The following is a 25777-nucleotide window of genomic DNA, read 5'->3' as shown; positions in this document are numbered from 1 at the left end:
CAGTTTATATTTCAACGAATTACACGCACCAACAGGTCTAGTATATGTAATTTAAATCATAGGTCAGTTTAAACCATTCATTTCATTTCAAACATTAAAAAAGGACCGGCGACAGATTAAAAAGGGAAACTTAAACTCATAAGTCGATAAAACATGACATTTGCATGGCGTAAAAATATAAAACAACGTAGAAGGACAAATAAAAGTGTATAAGACACAATATAGAAAACTGAAGACTACGTATCACTAAACCTAGCAAATAACCGAAGTGAAGTTTAGGTGCTCCTGTTATCATTTTAAAACAATTATGACGGAATACAATATCCGTACGTATCGAATGGAGAAATAAGGAGACCAAATTTGCTTAAGTCAGAATCAATCGCCATTCTTTCCTCTGAAAATCAAATATTTCATCGGCAAAATAACAAAAATGCAGAACTACAAGGCGAATTCAAAACGGAAAGTCGTCCCTAACCCAATGGCAAAAATAAAAGAAGCTCAAACACATCAAACGAATGAATAACAACTGTCGATTCCTGAATTGGTACATGCATTTCCTTATGTCGAAAATTGTGTTTTAAACCTGGTTTTATAGTTAGCTGAATCTCTCACTTGTATGACAGTTGCATAAAATGCCATTATATTGACAACGATGTGTGAACAAAACAAACAGACACTATAAGTTAAACTGTCAAAAATAGGGATACAGCAGTCAGCATTGTGTTATAATTTTTATTGCTATACAAACAAATAAATATGCAAACAAAGAAAAACAAAAAGGAATATAGACAAAGCACATTATTAGTACAAAAGTTTACCATAGCACAATTACACAATGACGGAATGTATATGTACCGAGCCATGTCAAATGGATATTACAAAAAAAAAGACTAAACGGTAAAAGTAATAATTTACAAAGACAAATACAATTTTACTATACCACGTTATTAAGATGGTATTTAAAGTCAGTACCTAGAATCTGTACTTCAAGACCATTGTGTACTATTTGTGAAGTTGATACGGAATATTTGTCAGCAAGGACTTGTACGTATCTTCCGATAAATTAATTTTATTAGAAAGAAGACGATACGTTCTTTGACTTACCATAGGTAACAAAATAACATTTTCCATAATTTGTTTTTACAATGAGTAGTGTCAATACCTTTCATTAAAGTTATAAAAGTATACCAAATTGAGATGAATCAATTAAGCCGTTACTATCAAATTCAAATGAATAATCATCTACACTGCCGAATAAAGGGTTACAAGTTATACAATTGAGCCTTCAAGCTAAACAGAACAAATAATAAAGTTTTGCCATTTCACAAAGATATTATAAAAATAATGACTGTTAATGCATGCAAATTAACTTCTCATAGATAACAGACCAAAAGTTCATGTTTAATTTTCATAAAATGAAATCTTTATTTTTCATCTTTTAACATTCTGTTTACCCTTACGGAATACGAGATTACATCCGGTTTTTGCACAATGTCGTTCGTCGTATGGTCGTTTTTCTTTATGGCCATATGTTCATCGGCATAATTATGAAATATGAGCAGTTCTAACAAATGTTTTCGAACTGGTGTTCATATCAAATTGCTTCATAGACTTTGTCGTGTTTTCTAAATACGGTAAATTTAATTGCACAACAGAGATATACATGTTTTTTAAAGTATTACATTTACCGACTGTGTGAGACATCGATGATCTGACGTATTAATTAAAGCAGCATGACTGTCTCCATTTGAAACCTCAGGATCTGATTCACTAAAATCATCATAGTTTCTTCTTTTCAGAAACCTTTGACAATCGTAGCACTTCATATGCCATCCTTATGTTGGCCTATCTGAAGGTGGTTTCAAATAATCATTAAGCATTATTTATAATACATCTTGACGCTTCGATTCCAATTCGGATTAGCTCTGAAATTACACAATTTTTTTTATAACGTCACACAAACAGTTGAAGCTATCTGTGGCCATGTTTGAACAATGTATAATATTGTGCATACAACTATTCAAAGAAACATGTATTAATCATCGTAAACACTTCACAGAAACCATTTTAATGACTAATTTGCGTTTTAAAAATTTCGATCATAATCAATAAAAATCTTTTAACTTTTTCCTATCTCAACACATTACTGATGACCTTTGGTTTTGCTACACTAAACTCAAACATAAAGTTGTCTACACGACTGATTTTGCGGATTGGTTTTAATAACGATAAGGTTTTTCAACTATGCATCTATCTGTCTAACAAACCCTGATCCTTTTATTGTGATCCAAGATTCTCACATTGTATCTTTTAAAATATAATTAGGATTTGACAGCTAACATAAAGTGTTATACAAAAGAAGATGTGTTATGATTGCCAATGAGACAACTCTCAACAAGAGACAAAATGACACAGAAATTAACAAATATAGGTCACCGTACGGCCTTCAACAATGAGAAAAGCCCATACCGCATAGTCAGTTATAAAAAGCCCCAAAACGGCAATGTAAACAATTCAAACGAGAAAACTAATTTATGTACAAGAAATGAACGAAAAACAAATATTTAACACATCAACAAAAGAGGGACGAAAGATTCTAAAGGGACAGTCAAACTCATCAATCTAAAATAACTGACAACGCCATGGCTAAAAATGAAAAAAAAAAAACCCGACAAACAATAGTACACATGACAAAACATAGAAAACTAAAGAATAAACAACACGAACCCCACCAAAAACTCAGGTGCTCCGGAAGGGTAAGCAGATCCTGCTCCACATGTGGCTCCCGTCGTGTTGCTTCTGTGATAACAAATCCGGTAAATAGTCTAATTCGGTAGGTCACATTTTTTCACGAAAGGGAAGGGGATTTTAGTTACGACGTAAGGAACATATCCGATATTATTTGTGAAACGGTTATTCCATAACGGCCAACCAACTCGTGATGGCGTCCGTAAAATTTACGAAGGGATGATTTCAACTTCACCATTTGGAACTCTTGGTTTAATAGCTTCCTTTTGAGCGGCAACCATCTATCAAGAAAATATTGATAGGAAATGCAAGCACGGGAATATCGTATCAATTGGGATATATATACCCCGTATGCAGGTGCTGCTGGAATGTTGCTACTTAGAAATGGAAAGTTCACAATTGGAAAGCTGAAATCATCTCTTTTGTCGTAAAGTTTTGTTTTCAGCCTACCCTCATTGTCAATTTCTAGATGTAAGTCAAGATATGAGGCCGACTGAACTGTATCTGTAGTATCCTTTATCTCTAGTTCGATGGGATAGATGCGTCACATAGTCACACAATTTTGTATTATTTAGTGAAAGAACATCATCTATATAGCGGAAAGTAGAGTTAAAGGATATTGCTAACTTCTTGTCTTTTTTCCTAAGAAGTTCCTGCATGAAGTCAGCCTCATAATAATAAAAAAACAAGTCGGCAAGTAGAGGGGCACAATTTGTTCACATCGGAATGCCAAAAGTCTGTTGAAAAACACGTCCTCCGAACGTAACAAATATGTTGTCAATCCAGAAATCAAGCATCTTGATAATATCAGTTTCAGAAACGACAACCACTGAATAACAGGTATCCTGACTTGGGAGGGACACATACTTCCAGAATGTGGCAGGGTTAAATATATTAGCGGGATCCAAACCCTCTCCCTAATCTGGGACAGTGATGTAACAGTACAACATAAGAGCGAACTATAAAAATCAGTTGAAGAAGGCTTAACTCATCAGATGAATACAAATATAAATACAACACAGAGTGGACGTGGTCGGGTACTTGTATATTCCAACAACAAAAAGACACTTAGTACAGATATGAGAGTACTCGCAGTTTAAGCCACTAACAAATAATTTAAAAAAATCATACATCTAAGATTAAATTGTCAATCAGTACACATCCAACATCCAATGTATAAAGTGTAAATACGTCATAAACAGCCAGAGGAAAAACATGACCGTGTGCAATGCCAATATACAGGTATCGACAGATTGTAGATTAGATGTATATAACAATACTATTTAGTTTGCTTTGAATTTACTGATAACAAAATCAATATTAATACCAATAAAAACAATATTCAATGGTCTAATTACAGTGATGAATTGTTAACCTTTTAGAATAAGTTTATTTAAAGAATAAGTTTACCAGGATGGTTTCTAAAATTACTGGCACGGTAAACAACATTTCTGTAAAAATGAGGATGTGCTTTTCCGTTTGAAATAGGTACAAGGTACTACCAAACTTCAAAACAAAATCTTTATATCTATGGAAGAATTTAGTGAAGGTTTTAAGTAACTTGTGGTAACGAAATCACTGGCTGAAAATTCTACCAATAATACATAGATTTTGTTCGTTAAAATCAAAAACGTCACAACAGACATTGACATAGCGAACGAAATTTAAACACCGTAAGATGGTGCTAAAGGAACATCACCATCCAAAAAGGGAAAATTATTAATAGGGAACGAAAAATCGTCCTTTTTGTCGTAAATATTAGTGTGGAGTTTCCCGTGTATAACAGAAATATCTAAATCTAGGAAAGGACAGTTAATACCGTTTAAATTTGAGTTATTTAAAGTAAGTTTCTTTTGGTAAATTTCAACAGTATAGAAAAGGACCATCAAAAGCACGTTATTTATTAAAAAACATACCAAGAATGTTTTACACTCAAAAAATTGTACTTACGATAAGGTGTTGTCCATTTCAATGTTATTTTATCATATCAGATTGACTTATTTTAATAGTCGATTGCGTAAACAAAATGCAATTGTTGTAAATGTTCTGATTATATCTATTTCCGCCTTTGAACTTTTAATTGGTATGTCGTGTACCAGTTTCAAGAGATCAATACGGTCGAGAACTATTCTACTTCTAAGTTGGAGCTCCATATTTTCCATGTCTTTTTAAAAATACAAAACGTTCTTATTATCATCATACACTTTTATTTTAATTCATTAAGACTGTAGTATAGACCAGTATATGTTTAACATTAATCCGGACACTCCTCTGGTGGTAACATTTGTAACGCAGCAACCATTTGATTTTCTGGGGGAGGGCTATGGGTTTTTTTTCTGGACAAATTTTTTTTTTCGCTTGCGGCGAAAACTTATTATTCGTTTTCTCCAAAAACTGGAAACAAACTTTTTTTCTCCCAAAAAAACATAGCCCCCCCCCTCCCCCGAAAATCAAATGGTTGCTGCCTAAAGATACAACGAAGTCCACTTTTGTTTAAAAAAAATGATGACTTGGTATTTACAAAACACCAAAAACGGAACTTTTAGGGTTAAAAATGGGGTAAATATCTAAGCGTCGTCTCTAATATAATGATTATATTGAAATAGTTACTTTTTCTCAAAATACATTATTATTGTGACCAGTAAAAATTTTATGCATCTAAAAAAATTTTAAACACTTATTTTATTACATCATTGTACATAATTAACGCTAGTTCTAGAGTAACAAACTATAAAAACAAAATTAAGCAACGAGTTTACTCACTGTGTAGTCATTGTAAGTCTCCGTACAAAATACATTATAAATTCTGAAATGCAATTTATATTACTCTAGTTCTTTCCTTAACAAGGAGGATGAAATTACTACTGTAATAATTATCATTACGACAAATTTACATATTTCTTAGTTAACCCAACTTAACGATTGTGTTTACAATCTAGATACTCTTGATCAGCATGGAAACGCCAAGATTCTTCAAATGCAAAGCTCTTGTTTAAACTTTGCTATTTCATGAATACAGGTTTTTCAAATAAATGATCTGGTTGGAAATTACATAACATGTAACGAGGAAATGTATTATCTTATCTACTGCAGACATAATCGGGGTCATAAATAATAAAATAAATTAATAAATATCGAATAAATTTGAACATTTTATGGTAAATATGATTGCAATGAAGAAACATATTAGAAAAAAGGAATAAGAGAAAAATACTGTTATTAGTGGCTTTTCTTTTAGGTCATTATAAGATTCGTTCTATGACAAATCACACATAATGAAATTTAATATTGAAAAGTCATAAGAAGAAGTAAAAAGATAATATTGTAATAATAACTTACGATACTAATTAATTTCTGAAAACATGGTTTTATCTTGTTATTTGTACAATGTGTTGGTGCAATCTGTATTGTATATGTTTGTAACCTGCCTGCACATGTTCTTGATTTGTTAGATCAATTTCACGTTTACTTACATAAACGCGGTTACATTCAGATACGTGATATCTTAAAATACACTCCTGGATTGAGTGCAAAACAGGGAAAATCAGGGTTAAAGAACTGCAAGTATTGTTCCAGTCAAAAGTTGATTGAATAATAATGACAAACGAGACGATTTTGATTTTAAAATTATCAATTTCTCCACCTTGTTAACAATATACCAACTTCACTCGCATACGGGATATATATTTCACATCTAATTCTGTATTGAAGAGCTAGCAGCTTCTATTCAGACTTTATAGACCGTCATCACTGGCGATCAGTATCTGAGCAGAAAATTGATGAACCAGGGTTCTCTACAATTTAGGGAACCAGCATAACCAAACATTACAGTACTATACAATCATATGTATAAACATAAGATGTTTTTTCACATTGGCACACAAATTCAGACGATAAATGTTTTTTTACAGATTCTTATCCAAAATTGTCTGATCCTACTAACAGTGATTCATACTACATTTCTCGAATCTTTAACGACAGTAACACAACAGGACTGTTGTTCGATATTAAAATATCTTCTTCTGATGTTGTATTTTCTGTAACAGATGGACATAGATAATCCTCCAAGTGGAATGAAAAATGTTCTTAATCCAAAGAGATGCAGCATTTTGCATTAATTGTTTAGCGGTTTGTAAATACTAAGACGGATATGTTTTCAAAGACAAAGGGTTAAACGTTTGCGAAAATACCACTGGGTCCAAAAGAGGAATATCACTATCCCACAACGTGTTAAAACCCTAGCAATTATATAAAAGAGGGGCGAAAGATATCAGAGGAACATTCAAACTAATAAATCAAAAATAAACGCCATGGCTAAAAACGAAAAAGACAAAAAAAGAATACACAAGAAACAACACAGAAAAGTAAAGACAGAGCAACAAGAACCGCGCCAAAAACTGGGGGTGACAGTTTTTAGATAAGAAAACCTACATATCATGTTTCTATCTTTATCACGATATCCCCGTGCTTGCATTTCCTATCATGATTTTCTTGATAGAGGGTTACTGCTCACAAGGAAGCTATTAAACCAAGAGTTCCAAATGGTGAAGTTGAAATCATTCCTTCGTAAATTTTACGGACGCCATCACGAGTTGGTTGACCGTTATGGAATAACCGTTTCACAAATGATATCGGATATGTTCCTTACGTCGTAACTAAAATCCACTTCCCTTTCGTGAATGTGACCTACCGAATTAGACTATTTACCGGATTTGTTATCACATAAGCAACACGACGGATGCCACATGTGGAGCAGGATCTGCTTACCCTTCCGGAGCACCTGAGATCACCCCTAGTTTTTGGTGGGGTTCGTGTTGTTTATTCTTTAGTTTTCTATGTTGTGTCATGTGTACTATTGTTTTTCTGTTTTTCTGTTTGTCTTTTTCATTTTTAGCCATGGCGTTGTCAGTTTGTTTTAGATTTATGAGTTTGACTGTCCCTTTGGTATCTTTCGTCCCTCTTTTATACCCAATACCGATGTCCTTTCATCCGTAAAGGATGAAAGATCTTGGGTGTTCAGCAATAGGATTGAATTTGAAAAGTGGGGCAGGAATTCACAAGATTTATATATTGATCTGAACATTGCATCAGTATTTAACTAATACATCTGTATAATAACTAAGTGTTAGGCATATAAACATCATTACTATGAAATAAATAAAACAACTGATATTATGTTTAATAGTTCTTCTTGTTCAAATTGCAAAAAGTACCCTCTGCCTGTGTTATTCTAGATGACACTTTACGCTACTGAAAAATTACCAGAAAGACAACACCGCATAGTATATTGAAGAGGGCAATGCGTAACACCGAAGTTTAAGATCGACAGCATCTAAACTTTAAGTTATCAGCATATTACCCTGAACAGATTAATAAATAAGATAACCTTATTGGTTGGGTCTAGTAATATAGAAATCGACTACTATGGCAACAGGATAATATCCAATGGCTTATAAGAACATGCACTTAAAAGACATTTACTAAATGCTTCGTTCATATACTTTGGGCTGACCCTTAAAAAGTATGACGTTTACGACATGATAAAGTCGACAAACTTGAGATGAATATGACTGTAAACTGAAAATGATTCCCCAGAAGTAAATCTATTATTTCAAAAATACCCCAATTAGATAAAAAAAATAATAATTCAGAACTGAAGAAGTATATGGAGACGTTAACGCCACTGGTAATAATATACCACCATTGGTGATTAAAAAAATATTTAATGGATGTATGTCCCACTATTCAAAAATCTTCAACCATTGGACAAGACGGTGCATGATCCATTAACATGTATTACATCAGCGAAGGATTGTTGGTTGTGAATTAAATCTTGGGAAGCTAATGGAAAGATAACATCCGAAGGATGATCAAACACTCGATACGCATGGGCAACATGAGGGAGAGTAGCATCAATAAAGAGATGAACAAGACCAATCCGGAATACAAGGGTAAAATAAACAGTAACATATTTGCAGAAATGATATCGAGGTCCGGTAAATACAAGGCGAATGACCACTACTTTATTTATGCCTTTTCTTTATGCATTGCAGTGAGTTTAAAATAAAAATCAGCATTGAGATGATATTCCAAACCTGAGAGGTTAAGCTATAAAAGATACTAACTTCCACAAAAACTTCCTTGATGATGTAATAATGACAGCGAATTGATTACAAAAATCAACAGTTACAATAATGAAAAAAATGTTTTCTGGAACTGGATATTTAATCTTGGTTTATTTGTTGTGCAATGTAAACTAAGTTAGCGTCAACGTCGTCAGAGCTGAAACCAACAGCATATCTAAACTATAGCAATTTCTTATCACGTCCACGTACAGTTTACACAAGATGATACATTTATCTCGTTATGGCAACAAATTCTGGCGTACAACATTTTAATCCTTGTTTCCATGATGATTTTTTACAGCTTTACAGTTAGAAAGGACGTAAAAAGTAAAATCACAAAAATATTGAATTTTCAGTACTTAAAATGAACCAGCAACATCATTCGACCAAAGTGATGTACACCAATTGCTTAAAGCACCTGCACTTTAAACATTCAGGAATACAAGGAGAAATTCCTTACAAAAAAATCATAGAAGAAGATGAAAAAAGAAGAAGTCAGAAACAGTCGAAAACTGTTAAAAAGTACAGAAAGAAGCGACTGAAAGGAACAAAGGAGTATTTGAATATTTTAATGCCGAAAATGAACGCTTCTGCTTGGTCTGCCATGTACCATATTCCAACAGAAAACCCAAGTGAAATATGGATTATGTGCACTTATTGTTGCACCGAATAGGCACATAAAGAATACACCAAATTAGAATTTAAACAGACACATTTATTCAATAATGACTGGAGGGAGGACGATATTTTTAATACAAAATTTCAGTTCTGGTATCTGGTATCATTGGGTTTATTTATCGTTGTTGTTTACATTTTGTGAAAGTTTGATTCAAGAAACAAATTTGAAATATTATACTTACCTTTTAATATTCGATAACGCAGAGAAGGAAATAAATTACATATCTCTTAGAGAGTTAGTAGAAAATTGAGAATAATATGGTGCCATTTGATAAAATAAGAAAAAAAGATAATAATGCTCATTCCAGGTAAAATGCATGACAACGTGAAATTCAAACAAGAGAGGGAAACAATTTAAAATTGTAGCCTGAATAGCTGTACCAAACTTATCTGCTTTCAATTGCTTCTGATATGGAAAAAACTGCTTTAGTCCGAGGTAAAGCAATACATTAAAATACATACATTTCAGGAAAATGATAAAAACACAAGCGATTAAAAACAAAGTATTATAATCAGAAGTCAAATTACGAATGGAGTACACAGAAATTTAGAACATAAAATGGTGTTTTTCAGAAGTCAAAATGGTCGCTTGAGAATATGAAATAATTTTTAAAATTTTGATGCAGAGTTGAATCACGGACCCCTTAGTTTAAAACAAAGATAAAACTTATAATCTATAATATTCATTTGAGAATGTAGACTAAAACTGCCGTCCCTGTATGCATATCACAACTAATCCTGCATACAGTGTAAATTGCGACGTGATACCCTATATTCACGTGTCTTTTGATCATATGCAACAATACAACTTACAACAAAGTAAGAAGAATCTGACTCCTAGCAACTAAGTGATAGTCAATAAACAACTGTTAAGGAGTCTTACATTCCTTCATTCACTTATTTAGCTATCGAGTCTATTGATCTACTTGTCTATCTGCCTATCCTCCCTTCACTCCTCATCGCTTGATTGATAACGGTTATAAGTTATGTCTGCCAAAAGGTCTTGAGCGCGGCGACAGTGCGGTTTAAAATAGAATTATTAACAGTCCGGCTTAAGATGGACCAAACGATTGTTATTCAAAACAATATTATAACATTCAGATAGAAAATATTTCCAGTTTGCCGGTTTCTCAAACCGTAGATATTCAGTTCATGTTTAAATATATTGCAATGTGATTTAAATGATAATGCTAATGTAAAACAGTAGTAAAAATAAACTTTTTCAGGAATTGCCAAATTGTCACAAAACATCATTACTTTATCATACATTCAAAAGTTCAACCGTTGATTATCTTATCGAACGGAGAGTTAATCTTTACAGATTGCCCGACCTGTAATGCTCAATTTCAGCATGTTTTAGTCAGACAACCAATTTCGTTTGGTTGAGTTGGATGCACATAAATATTCAACAACTCAGGTCATTAATGGTCGACCCACTGTTTGCTGGACCCAACTATTGTATTAACTGTTTACTGGTCCAGGTCTTGAATATGCATTCAACATTTACCCTAATATTTTTAACAAGGATCATTTAATCCATATATTGCCGAAATTTCTTGTTCCAGAAATTGACAAAATAGAGGCAGAGATACCAGAGAAGCATTTTAAACTCAAAAGTTGAGAAAGACTGACAATGCTGTTGACAAATCTAAATCGTTTTTGACATATTTTTTTTTAAAGAATTTCCGGTTTATAACACTCTTCAACTTAGCATTTAATTTGCCTTCCAAACTGTTTTTATTCTAGCGCAACTGATGAGTCTTCGGTAGACGAAACTAGTTTCGGTTGCACCGAATTGTATTTTAAGGTATCTTTGATGAACTTTTAACAATTTACAACCACTGGATTGATATCACTGTCGATGAATGTTTTGTTCTCAAGGGTTCCAACAGCCCTATAGTGGGTACTTTTATGTAGCTATGAAATATAATTATATATTCCTTTTCCGAAATTTTGCTGTTTAATTATGCTGTTCGATTCGAAATAGTAAGGCTTTTCTACCCCTGGTATATATTGTCTTAGCTGGATTTGACACAATTTTCTCTAATTTTGGGTTTCAATGCTTTTTAACTACGTTTTAGATTTGGCCTTCAACACTGGTTAGATTCGAGCAACACTGACGTGTCTATAATATGTAGAAGAAATGACCACATTGTATGCCTGTTATTTTTGTTGAGTTTTTATATCATATGAAATAATGCAGTGTAGTTTCTAACTACGTACAAAATATATCGCCATTACATGCTAAATGGTTAGCAACTCGGAGAAGTATTATAAGGGTAAAATGAATTATTCTGAAAAATGATGTGTTAATTATAATTGATATACAGATTCCATCAGGCAGTTTCATAACTATGATATACAATACACTTCATATGCTACAAGTAATGACCAGATTTGATGTTAACGATTCTGACATGATTGTTTGGTTATAACAACTTATTTCATAGTTTTGACTCGTTGATAATGAAGTATTTGCTATAAGCACTCAATATTTGGTTTGAAAGCCAAAAATATCTTAAGTTTACAATTTTCGTTTAGTACATTCTAATCGAATGAAATGTATGCCTTATCTGTGCAAAATCGCTGTATTTATCAAAACTACAACCTACTATTGTTTTACAACTTGCTTATGTTAGATATCAAAACATTTCATTTGATTTTATTAATATGATCACAGTTTGATGATGAATAAGTAACAACATTAAAAATTAACAAACACAGTTCAGGAATGTTGTGTGCATTTACACAATTTACATTATGGAACATATATCATAATATTCAAGATTTTATACAATAGAAACATAACTGATGAGTATACCTATGGTGTACATCTGAATGCATCCAAAAAGAAACTTTAATAAAACAGATTTGATTAGAGAATTTACAATAATTGGAATAATTTTTTATTTTACTTTTCACAATATACGTAACCCATTCAACAAAATTAATTTAAGGTAAAGAGAGATAATGTACAATGTGGCAACATAAACGCACGTCTGGCATACACAATTATAAACCTAGTATCTATGATAAGTTTATTGATATCAGGATAAAATTGGTGTGAATTTTCCTAATTCTGACTTTAATTCAGAATGTTTTCTCAAAATAATATTTAAAAGGAAATGAAATTCCTTTTATTATCACACTGATACTACAATGCAATTCTTACAAACACATCTACAGTTATTAAAGTTAAGTGCGAAAGTTTGACATGGTTGTTACGGTTAGTATGCGTACGGTCCAATTCAAAAGGGGCCTCGGTGGCCGAATAGCCACACTAGTTTCTACTGTAATCACTAGCCAGTCAACACTGAGGTTGAGAGTTCAAACCCGGCTCGTTCGGGTGCATTCGACTCCAATCTTAATTGACTGGGATTGTCATTTTTCCCATCGAAGGTCGGTGGTTTTCTCCTGGCACTCCGGCTTCCTCCAACAATGAAAACTGGCCACCACGAAATTGCCTAAATACGGTGCCTAAAAGTGGCGTTAAAACACCAAAAATCATTAAAAAAACAACCAATTAGAGAGATCGAAATTGATCATGGTATGTTAGCAATGCCCGATGCGAATTGTTTGAATCTCTCAAGTCGACATTTGGAAAGGCAAAACAATAATAAAAAGAAAATATGTTTTTCTTTCAAATGCGGGAGACTGTCAACAAATTGATCGTTTGTATTGTTTATTTGCATGTATTTAGCCTAGTTCTTTTGAAAATTTCCGGATATTGCAGTTGTTGTTGAATATTTGTTTTGTTATAATGACAGCGTTGCGCAACCAAATCCTATTTAACTTTTGCATAAAGGAATCATATAACTTTTTTAATTTCTTTTAGGAAAAAAACTGTGACTCAATTTACGTTTGTTTTCAAAAAAATCAGATCGATAGACAAATGACTGGATCAACTATTTGCATTGTCATGCCAGTTTGATTTCAAGTTCATGCTTATGTTTCACATGGTCTTTCACATTGTACTCATTTTAGAAGTAACTATTAAATATATTATGAATGCAATTAAAAGACGATTCGAAAATATTGATATTAAATTTTGATAAAAAAATAATAATCGACTTTAACTTTTATTTAATTTTAATTCCCTTTAATAAGAAACCAAATACTGTTTAATATTTGATGTTTTAAATAAAACATTGATGTTAGCCAATGAATAAATCGAAATTTAAACATATCGGAATTAAGTTAATGGAAGAAGGGATTTAAACATAATTTTGTTTGGTATCTAAAATTTCAAACTAAACATATCCCTTGAATAAATACGAAATGTAAAGAGTTAAAATGAGAAAAATGGAAGTAACGGATTTGTTCAAAAAAAGCTCATGTATATGTTTGTTTACTAAAAATGTACATATACTAAGCATAAAGTTAAAAATTATATGTGTGATTTTATAACCTACTCAATCAGGTTAAGTAACGTTAACATCTTTATGACAACTGAAATGCAAGATCATCTTCTTCGTGAAGTAGACAAACACCAGATAATTGTAGTAAAATCAATACAATTATAGTTTTCAGCGAATTGATGTCATTATTTAAAGCAGAACAATACTTGTTTTGCCCACAACACCTTTCCGTGTACCTAACACTAGTGAAGTGTAGAAATCCTTTTGTCTTAAATAGATTCCAATTTCTGCCAAATGAAATATTTTAACAATGCTTAAACAAAGGTTTGGCTAATGAATGACAATCGATTTTGCGATGAACTTCATTTCAGTGTGATCTTGCAATGGATAGTATGATGCAACATGATTCTATTTTTATTAAAGACCGTTTAAAATGACAAGACGTTCGGAAGCGCATTAAAACAACTGTTGGGTATATCATTTCGCTTTGTAAAATAGTCAAATGTATTTTATAAACTTGACTTATATTACAAATACTATTGTCTCTAATTTAGTCTGAGTCAGAATTGAAAACAAAGTTAGACTATTTAGTACTTTCCAAAAGTCGTCTTTTCTGTGAGCACATACCAAGCTTTACCTAAGAGTGAATTGGAATATAACATCTCATTGCATCCAGTATTGCTCGAATGTGACATGTTTCAAATGCATTAATATGATGACTGCATATGTATCACCCGTGAACACTGAAAAGGGTCAAATCTATCACAGTTTGCATATCAACTTGGTTCCTAAAGTTTACGTCCTTTAAGTCATACCGGATGATTTGTTGTTACAATAACAGATAGAGTTGCTATAACAATTATCAAAAGTGTCATTTCTATATTTAGTTGGCTTCCTGAAAAGATAAGAAAAAGTATATTGATATATTATTAATAACCACCTGCATGAAAACTGGAGGACATATCTATAATAGATCTCACCGCTGATTTCCATGCTCTTGATGACAATTTTATATGATAATACAGCTTTAAAAAATCTAGCATTTAAATACCTTTTTCAAAGAAAGTTTGAATATTCAACAAATAAATAAGTAAAACATACAAAACCGATCTATAATCTCTTAGTGCTAATTATAAATAAAGCAATGCATCGCCTGTTAATTCTTGTATTAGTTACGAGTGTCCTTCGGTGCATAATTCATGACATATTTTCAATATTGTATCAAAATTGTTTTGAACGAAATGCAAAAAGCCGAGGAATAGTTTTATTCACGTGTGCAATAGTTTTTTGTTTCATAAATTTCTACGAATGTCTTTATAGCCTCATTTTATTCATTAAAAATAACCGATCTTACCGCTACTATTTAAACTGTTAAACTTCCGACATTCGTCGGGCAATTCGTCACTCCCATCGTGGCATTGTAGTTTATTATCACAATGAAACACTTCCGATATACATTGTCTCTGGCTTTTACAAATAAAGGTTGTATCGTTGCATACTGACATATCAAAGTTATCTGGAAGTACTGAAATTATAATTCCAATTTAAAACTATTAGTTTTCGAGTTTGCATTAATGTGTGAGTAAGTTATTGGTATACTACAGTAATAAAGAGATATATGTAAACAATTGTCAATTTAAACCTTCAAGTCAATTTCAAATTTATATGTTCACAAATGAATATAACTATTGGTAACACAGGATTCCTTGAAAAATGGTTGAACAATAATAAGACAGCGGTATGGTCCATATTTAGAATGAAAAATAAAATGATCTCCAAGTTATGGGCATGATGAATTCATGCATTCTTATTTACAATTGCATATTTAAAACAAAAAAGCGAAATATACCAAAGAAATCGTCAAACTCATAAGTCGAAAACAAACTGAGAAGGCTAAGTAAAAAAAACAAACGAAAAAAGACTTATACAAAACAGTAAATGAAATCCCCCCCCCCAAAAAAAACAACAAACAAACACAAAAAACGCGGATAATCCCAGTTGCTATATAATGGTACGCATATCCTGCTGCACGTATGTCAGTTGTCGTGTTGCGCATGTTAAACTATCAAGATATTACTAAAACATACCTGGACAAACAATGACATTACAATGTTGTTCCTCACGTGGATATCCATCGCATTTTCTACCGTTTGGGGACGGCTCAGGTGCTAAACATAATCGAGTACGTGTGCTAGTTCCACCACCACACATTCTAGTACAGTCACTCCACGCAGTCCACATTGTCCAACCGCCATCAACTGAAATCGTATAAAATTGTTTTTATACTGTCAGATTGATTTCTAACAAATATTTAAAAAAAAGACATCAAATTTTTAAAAGAAAAAACGAAACCGTAAATTTTATTGACCAGGATCCCAGGTTAATCTAACTGGTATGGTGGTAAAACTTTTTTTTGTGTATTAAACCAGGCCATAGGTTAAATATCAAACAAAACATTTCATAGTAACGCCATTTCATAAATGATGGAAAATCCATATAAGGAAAGGGACATTTTTCAAAGAATCTTAAAACTACAAAATGCATATCTTACCAAAGAGGGACGAAAGATACCAAAGGGACAGTCAAACTCATAAATCAAAAAAAAAAAAATGACAACGCCATGGTTAAAAATGAAAAAGACAAACAGACAAACAATAGTACACATGACACAACATAGAAAACTAAAGAATAAACAACACGAACACCATATATAACACTGATATTTTTGCACACATGATGACACTATTTGTTAGATTTCGTGTCCTGTTATACATTGAATCTGTCGTCTTTAAATTCCAGTGAGGTATGAGCTTTTTGTTGTGTTGAAACCTAGATGTTGTTTATTATAAAGAGGGCAACAAAAGTGCTGTTATAAATGATTAGAAATGTCAATAAAACTTTAAAAATGTCATGCACTCAGTGTAATATAATATAACATACTAGGACATGCTATTTTTGTCCAGCATTCTACAATCATACTGTATGTGTAGTTTGATACTTGTCCATTTTTATAAATCCAGTTTTTATTCCGATGTATCGATCCGTATCCACACGAAACAGAACACTGTGACCAATCTCCCCAATTTCCCCATTCACCGTAGTCTTCAGAAATGGTTGCAGATATTACTGAAATAAATATAGAACATAACATTACACACAAACACTGACGTTTCAATTCTATTAGAAAAACAAGAAATTCATCATATAAGATATTGAATACAGCGGTTACTAACATAATCATTAAATGCAGCGATGCGATCAGAGAGAAACATCGAACTTTCACAGCAAAACTAGTGTATCAGTAAAATACCTGCCACGTTGCAGAGTTAAACCAACAACCCCAGTGTTGACAGGCTAATGAACTATGTATCCCCACTCGACCACCGATACCCCTCTGTCTCATTGACGTTTATCGCATACCTCTATTTATACGGGATCGTTCAACGACTATGGTGGAACTGAACCGGTGGAGTGTCCCTGTAGGAACATTGTTTGTACTACATGAATTTCCCTGGGTTATCTTATATTCATTTGTCTAAATAGCATTATTTACCGGTAATTGGTCACGGATAATATAGCAAATGAACAAGAAGGCAAAAAGTGAATTCGCAAAAATACTGAGCTTCGAGGATTATTCAAAAAGGAAAGTCCCTCATCGAATGGCAAAATCAAAATATCATACACATCATGCACATCAAACGTATGGATAACCATAAAAAGTAAATTCACAAAAATACTGAACTCTGAGGAAAAATCAAAACGGAAAGTCCATAATCAAATGGCATATTCCTGACTTGGTACAGGCATTTTCTTATGTAGAAAATGGTGGATTAAATCTAGTTTTAAAGCTAACTTAACCTCTCAGTTGTATGACATACGCATCAAATTCCATTATATTAACAACGATGTGTGAACTAAACGAACAGACAAAATACGTAAACATGTCAAAAATAAGGGTAAAGCTCTCAACATTGTGTTATAATCTTAATCACTATAAAAACAAACTAATATGTAACAAAATAGCACAAAATGGCTTATTGACCATGCATATAAGTAAAAATTAAAGACAAGAATACACACATTTACCATAGTACAATAACGCAATGTATAAGTACAGAGCCACGTCATATTTGTATCAAAGAAACATAAAAAGGCATATATACAAAGCATATTAGCAAAAAAAGGCAGAAAAGAATATGAGAATTATCATTGAACAATAACACAATGACCGGATGTACAAGTACCGAGCCACGTTTATATCATTAAAAACAGTCTAAACAGTAAAAGTAATATTAATTAAGACAAATAAGAGAATCTATACTTCAAGACCATCGTGTATTATTTGTGAAGTTGATACGGAATATTTACCAACAAGGTCTTGGTACCTTCCAATGAACTTTTGTTTAGAAAAATGACGAGACGTTCTTTGACATACCCCTGGTTCTTCATCTGTCTGCATAAACACCGGTAACGTTTTACAAAGTATAAGTGAAAGTTGCATGCTCTTGAATACCGAATAAGTTGGGAATGATTATATCCCATATGAAGGTGAAGTTGATATATTGCTACTAAGGTGGGGGAAATTGATATTTTCAAAATTTAGAGAGCCGCTGTAACATTTCAACTACAATTTATATACATAATTCACATTTATGAATTGCATTTTTGCAAGACAATAAGCATATTTCTGATAGTTTTTTTTCCAATTATGGAACTGTCCATTCAACCATTTTCATTTAGTTATAACTTTTTGTCTGTTCTGGTCATTTTTGCTGTATACAGATTATCTCTTTCTACTATAGTTTTCGCATAAAAAAAACTAACAAAATTGGTAAATATCGTCTTTCAAGGACATTAACTATAAACAGTCGACTGGTGATTTCAGCCATGCAGACTTATTATAAGTTCTTGTTATTATCTATTGATTGTACAAAAGTTTCCGCAAATGTATATAAATGGATAACAATCTCCTATCACGGTCAATGTAGTCGATTCAGGAATTTGGTTTTCTTGAGTTATTTGCAGATCTTGTCCTGTTGGTTCCTTTTGTAATTTCAGAGGAGAATAATTGTGTAACAGTAAACGGAAAAGGACAGACAATGGACGCTTATGGATGAGAAAAAACCCCAAATGGAAATCAATATCCAATTTGCGTTCTTGTGTCCTTTGAAATAGTACGAGTTTTAATCACTTTGAAAGATATCTGGAACTTTAAGTTAACATACATTGAACTTGATTACTGCAAGACAAGTTTCCCACTTAAATCTAAGTTGAAAAGAATTGTATGGTTTGTGGATTGATTGAGTGAGTGTAATCTTCTTAATATACAGTAGCAAAATATCATTTATATTCAAGACAACAACACGTTAAATCTGCTAATATTCCACTGATGATATAATCGAGGGAGTATTGAGTACTTATTGGCGATGTTTGAAATATTCCCTTTAAACAAGATAATAAGGTGAATGACCTCAACAGAATCTGCATTCTACTACGCCGAACAGACTCCGCCATTAGCATAAGTCAAACCAGTGTGCAGTCATATAACTATATTCTAGTTACTTTTCGTTATCAAAATTTTTGGCCTATTCCATTCATAAACGTTCAAAATGCGTCTATAGTTACTTAAAATAAATGACTAGAAACTAGATCGATGACGCTGTCATACAACAGAGGTCTCTAGGCTATCGTATCACAGCTGGTAAGAAAAACATAAGTATCAGCAAACAAAAAGGGTTTACCATGTTTACTTGGATATATAACAAATAGGGTCATCGCTACGTGGACTTCTTCAATTCAAGTAGTAAAAATTAAATCAAGTTTGGTGTAAAACTAAGAAATTGTCAATATGATGTCGTCTTGAATATGCATTACATATTTGCTACTGACATTAAACAAGCTACAATTATGTACCTGCATGAATTTAGGTCAGATATTGTGAGAACAAACGTTATGAATGAACAGTAAGTCTTAACTTCTCAATCATGATTTATTAGTACCATGTTTCATCGATATTTTCCAGTTAACCAGCCCCATTATCAAATCTTTTAAAACCAGTGTAGTGTCAAGTTACAGTCTCTCATTTCGTACTTACCAATACTAATGAGTTCCTGAAAAAAACTAGTCTGATAAAAAGATCTTAAACATAAGTATAATGTCGGTATCTGATATTTAAATTTAACATAAAAACAATTGTTTCTTATCGTAGTATTTAATGAATATATCTTTATTATTTCTACAATTGAACTTACCATTTATCGAGAAAGCTAACAGGAAGAGTACCAAATCAATTTGCATCACTTACTAAGCACCTGAAATGAACAACACACATTATTTATAAGTAAATGTACACTATAATGTTGATAAATTGTTTAAATACTTTTAGAATATTTACCTGAGAAAAATAGAATATAAAAATTTAAATAGATTTTCACATTATGTATATTTATTTTTTCAATATATTAACCTACAGGTAATAATGAAGTTGTTGTATGCTTCTGTGGTATACAAACCAATTTATATACCAAATGGGATAATAGAAATATGAAAATACAACACCAAATCATTTAAAAGCAAGTCGTACTTGCTATATTGTTTGGTCTATGTAATATATACAAATATATAATGGACAATATGCGAGTGATCGACGGAAATATTTTACTCAAAAGTAATATTGATTTAAATCAGTTATTTGTTCAACATTTAAAAATCATAAGATTACTTCAATTTCTTTCACAAATAACATTACTTATTGAATACATAAGTAGTCATTCCATTAAGTGATCTTAAATTCTGAGGTGAAAAAATGTAAAAATTTCTGTTTACTGAAAAAGTCAACTTTTTCAAGTTAAATGGATTTCTAAGTCGGATACAAAGGAAGAAAGTGGAAATACAATATTACCGAGAACTAAATACTAATGTATATAAAGAAGAATTTACCAGATCACTATGAGTATTTTGATGATATTCGTTCAGTCCAAAAATACAAGAAATTCGAACGTATGCGTACGCGGCCGGGCCATTCACGTATAATTTATGTGGTGGGTAATTTTAAAGTCCTGGACTGCAGGAACTTTTTGTTGGTAAGGCTATGTACGTTTCAAATGAAATACAATATATTGGCTGCAAGAGAACAAAACAAAATGTCTTTGATTTTCAAGATTTTTATACCGAAGACCTTCAACATCGTGTCCCATAGATAAACAATAATGAAATAAGATGATTTCACGAAAAATATGTTGTGTTGTGATATGACAGGATACCCTTTTATCTTTGGTACATATTTGTTTGTTTTTGTAGTAATTAGGATTAATACACAATGTTTTACTCCTATTTTTTGACATTTTTAGGTATTATATCTGTTCATTTTTTAAATTTTTACGTATTAGTTCTGTTTGTTTTGTTCACATATTGTTGTCAATATAATGGAATTGTATGCGACTGTCAAGTGAGAGTTTGAAAAAAAAGATTAATCGTTCATTTTCTACATAAGAAAATGCATGTACCAAGTCAGACATATTTTTTGTTGTGTAACTTTTATTTTCAAATGATGTCGATATTAGTGCTCACAAACAGCTTCTGAATTAACCATCTTCAGGAAGGTATTGTTTTCTCTCTCGAAAATGTTTCGAGACAAATATATTTCACAAAAAAAAAAACGGCTTTTAATTGACACTTTTCTTTAAAAGTGTATGTATATCCAGTAAAAGTAACAATCATTGAGAGCACTTTAAACATGAACAATTAAAGCAGAAGTATGGAAATATAAAGATATAGGAATACATGATGCACTATATGACAACGTCATATTTTACTTTTATTTTATAAAAATATTTTAAGATTTGAAGTTTGGTTGGAATGATTGTTCGTAATGAAGTCTAACTTTGCTTAAACAAATGAATCTCTAAAATTCGACATCACCTTCAAATATCCGGAATACTGTAGACAAATAACACAACATTTTCATGAAAAAAAAACATCACACAACGGGATGTTGTGAAGTGGAAAATAAAACAATGTATACATTCGAAACACTTTACACAAAAACTATTTCATTATAATCTTAACTAAATGTATTAAAAGTTCAATTTTGTGCAAACATCTGCATAGCAATTTGTATTTAGTGTTAAATGTAGTGAAAAGCACTTGCTTTAACTGGGTATTTCTCAGGTATTAATCAAATATCATTAACAAATTACAAAAATTATAAAATAACATGTCTTTCATGAAAATAACTTGCATTTGACTTAAATATAGGACTTCTTGCTGAAGGCTTGTAGTTACTGATAAATAAATTCATCATAGATACCAGGATTAAAATTTTGTTTTAGTTTCATCTACAAAAGACTCATGAATGACGCTCCAATCAAAACAATTTGAAGCAAGCTCAAAAGCGTTAACCTACTGATATGAAATAAATCCGTCCTAAACGCGTTCATTTAAGATTCTGAAGTTAAAGTTTTTGTAACTTTGTCAACAAGAAGTACTGTAACATCATCATTACCGGTGATGAATTCAGTTTTAATTGTTCTCCCTGTTTGTATCACAGAGGATTGTTTTCTATTGAAAGATTTTAAAAAGTGGAAGCGTTCTTTACGAGAACTGTTATTAAAGTAATGCTTCAAGCCTTGAAACCAATCCCTTAGACATAATTGCTAAATGGAAATGTGTAACTCTTTTGTTATTTAAATGTAATGGTATAACTCAATCAGACAGTCTTGGCCCTTAAGTATGAACTATGCACATAACATGGTTATTACAGTTGAACTCACAAGAGGTAATATCATTAGGTTCTACTTTGAATAAAAGTAATTACATGTTGTTTTCTACACAATTTTTTCCATTATATATAAAGACAAACTTCCATCATTATTCATGAAGAAACTTTGTTTTATTATAAATGATATAATTAAAGAAGTTTACAGATTTGTGCTTAAACACAACGTTTCTTAGAAACAACTAACCACGGTCGGTGCTAGGATAAAATTTAGAATGGAAATTGGGAATACGCCAAAGAGACAACAACCCGACCAAAGAGAAGATAACAGCATATAACAATATATGAGCATATATTGTTTTTGGTGTGGAGTTATCAATAATTGAAACAACACAAACGTCAGGTTATACAAATTTGTAGGATGATTGACTAAGGAATTGATTACCTTCTATAAGATAGTTGTTTAAATGAACTTGTCTGAAAACATATATATATATATATATATATATGAATGTAGTATGCGATAATTTAACGTATTACCGTAAATGAGTTCTACTGAATATTAATGGTTTATCTTAGACCATTTATCAAAATTGCATTTTCAATAGAACTTTAAATTAAGTGAAAAATTTTCTTTTGTGTTGTTCGTTTTTTAAGAGATTAAGATTATAACACAATGCTGATTGCTATAGCTCTATTTTTGACATTTTCACGTATAATATAAAAAAAGAAGATGTGGTATGATTGCCAATGAGACAACTGTCCACAAGAGACCAAAATGACACAGACATTAACAACTATAGGTCACCGTACGGCCTTCAACAATGAGCAAAGCCCATACCCCATAATCAGCTATAAAAGGCCCCGATAAGACAATGTAAAACAATTCAAACGAGAAAACTAACGGCCTTATTTATATAAAAAAATGAACAAAAAACAAATATGTAACAATTAAAACAACCGACAACCACTGAATTACAAGCTCCTGACTTGGGACAGACACATACATGTACTTAAATAATGTGGCGGGGTTAAACATGTTAGCGGGATCCCAACCCTCCCCCTAACCTGGGACAGTGATATAACAGTACAACATAAGAACGAACTACAAAAATCAGTTAAAAAAATCAGTCTGTTTGATTTTGTCGCATATTGTTGTTAATATGATAATAGAATTTTATGCGACTGTCATGCAGATGAAAGGTTTAGCTAGCTATGCATCCAAGTTTGAACCACATTTTTCTTCATAAGAAATGCCTGTACCAAGTCAGGACCATGATAGTTATTATCCATTCTGTTGATGTGTTTGAGCTTTTGATTTTGTCATTTGATTAGGGATGTTCCATATTATTTTTTGCAGCGATATATCTCTCCTATTTTTTTTATAAAGAATTCGCGATTACTATGATAACCTCTGTGAACTTTTTTAAAATTCAAAACTCTACATAAAAGGCAAACAATGAATAACACAAACCCTGTCAAAACTGCATGGGATGATATCAAGTGCTCTTCAATAGTAAGCAATTTCTGCTCGTAGAATATTGCAGTTTTGAGCAATCTTGATGTATGTAAAAGTTGGTAACATATTCTAAAATACACCATTTTGTTGTTTGAACAAAAAACAAAAACAGAGAAGAACAGACCGTTCGAGACTCGCATATTGTGAACTATATAAAGATTTGAAAAAAGTCTTTTATGTCAGAGGAAATTGGTCCCACTTGAGCAAGAATTTCAAAAGATGTACTTGGAAAATGTCACTCGGCAATCACTGCTCTTATATTGATACTAACTTTGTTGCTACTAATCAATATACATCTCAAGATTACGGAAATTAAAAAAGGTAAAACCGCTTTCACGTCATATTTCTTTTCGTGTAATGATTAAAAAATAAAATTATACGATGAAAGTAATAATACGTGAATAACCATCATGAATCCGTTTTAATTATATAAGTTTTGTTGAAGAAACTTATATATGTAGTAAATTGAATAGCTTTCCCGTCACAATTATAAATTATATTTAGCAGTGATGGTATAAGAAAAAACCGACTGTGTGCAATACTGATGATAAAGTCGGACACCAAACTCAAAAGTAAAAATGCAAAGTTGTTAATAATTGTATTGATATTCATCGCCAAATTAAAAAATAACCAATACTTTTTTTAAAGTTGGTTATGGGTTTATTGCATGCTATACTTGGAACTTTCCTATATTTGATCTTGTATTTGACATGAATTCCTAATCTTAATGCATTGCCTCACGATTGCTTTGTTCAATACCTAAACAGAAATTGGTGAACCACTGTTGCCTTTCTTACACGAGTAATGAGACAGAAATTGGTGAACCACTGTTGCCTTAATTTGTATCTTCTTACACGAGTAATGAGACAGAAATTGGTGAACTGCTGTTGCCTTAGTTTAAATGAAGACAAACATATAAATCTGCGGTACCATAACATATCTACGTCTTTTGATTAAAACACATAAGATATAATATAACAAAGTTAAATGAAGACAATTCGAACTAATTTTGATCAAGTATAACCCCGGCCCAATCCCATTTTCCAGTTAAGATAGTTTATCACACAGCAATAGACATTTCCTCTCTTCAGTAATGGTAACAAAGTGTAAATTAAGACACAGTGACAGTCAAATCTATAAATGTATCTGATCTGTATCTATAGATGGAAAGTACATACAAATACGGCGCCAGTTTCGTTAAAGAAATTGCAAACAACAGCTTACTACGTGTGTAGCTAACGTATTCATAGCAGACATTGATGTTTAAATGAAACGGTCAAGTGATTTAAAGACACGCACGCATTTGCTTTAAACAATTATGTGATATTTCTTCATAAACTATTTGACACAAAACCCAATTGACAATACAGACGTCATTGTCACATAACAATATTCTTTTAAAAAGCTCTACGTCATTTAGCTGAAACAGATAGCTCTGGTTTGCTAATCAGGTTTCTTTATATGTATTCACTCAATACATTTATCATTTACTATACATTGTGAGATGTAAATTGAGGGAACAATAAAGATATCAACATGCGTCATTCTGGATACAGTTTGATAATGGTTCTTGACTTCTTAAGTTTCTTAAGCGAAGATATTTAAGTTAGTTTAAACAAAAGTTTCAATAAAG

The 25777-nt window shown here is 31.9% G+C and overlaps 1 protein-coding gene across 2 annotated transcripts in view; it reads right to left on the bottom strand.

Moving 5' to 3' along the window:
• Positions 1-12202: 12202 nt before the first annotated feature.
• Positions 12203-25777, bottom strand: part of LOC139517577 (thrombospondin-2-like) — a 37404-nt gene continuing 23829 nt past the window's right edge. For both annotated transcript variants that reach the window (XM_071308795.1, XM_071308794.1), the window contains 5 exons: positions 20161-20220; positions 16850-17035; positions 15997-16167; positions 15264-15434; positions 12203-14804 (listed from right to left, as the gene is read on the bottom strand). In XM_071308795.1, coding sequence (XP_071164896.1) covers positions 14719-14804; positions 15264-15434; positions 15997-16167; positions 16850-17035; positions 20161-20206 — 660 coding nt within the window. In that variant the 5' untranslated portion in view covers positions 20207-20220 and the 3' untranslated portion in view covers positions 12203-14718. The remainder of the gene's footprint in view (positions 14805-15263; positions 15435-15996; positions 16168-16849; positions 17036-20160; positions 20221-25777) is intronic.

Source organism: Mytilus edulis, chromosome 3 (assembly GCF_963676685.1).
Source record: "Mytilus edulis chromosome 3, xbMytEdul2.2, whole genome shotgun sequence".
Classification (NCBI taxonomy): Eukaryota; Metazoa; Mollusca; class Bivalvia; order Mytilida; family Mytilidae; genus Mytilus; species Mytilus edulis.
This window is presented reverse-complemented; position numbering and strand designations above follow the sequence as displayed.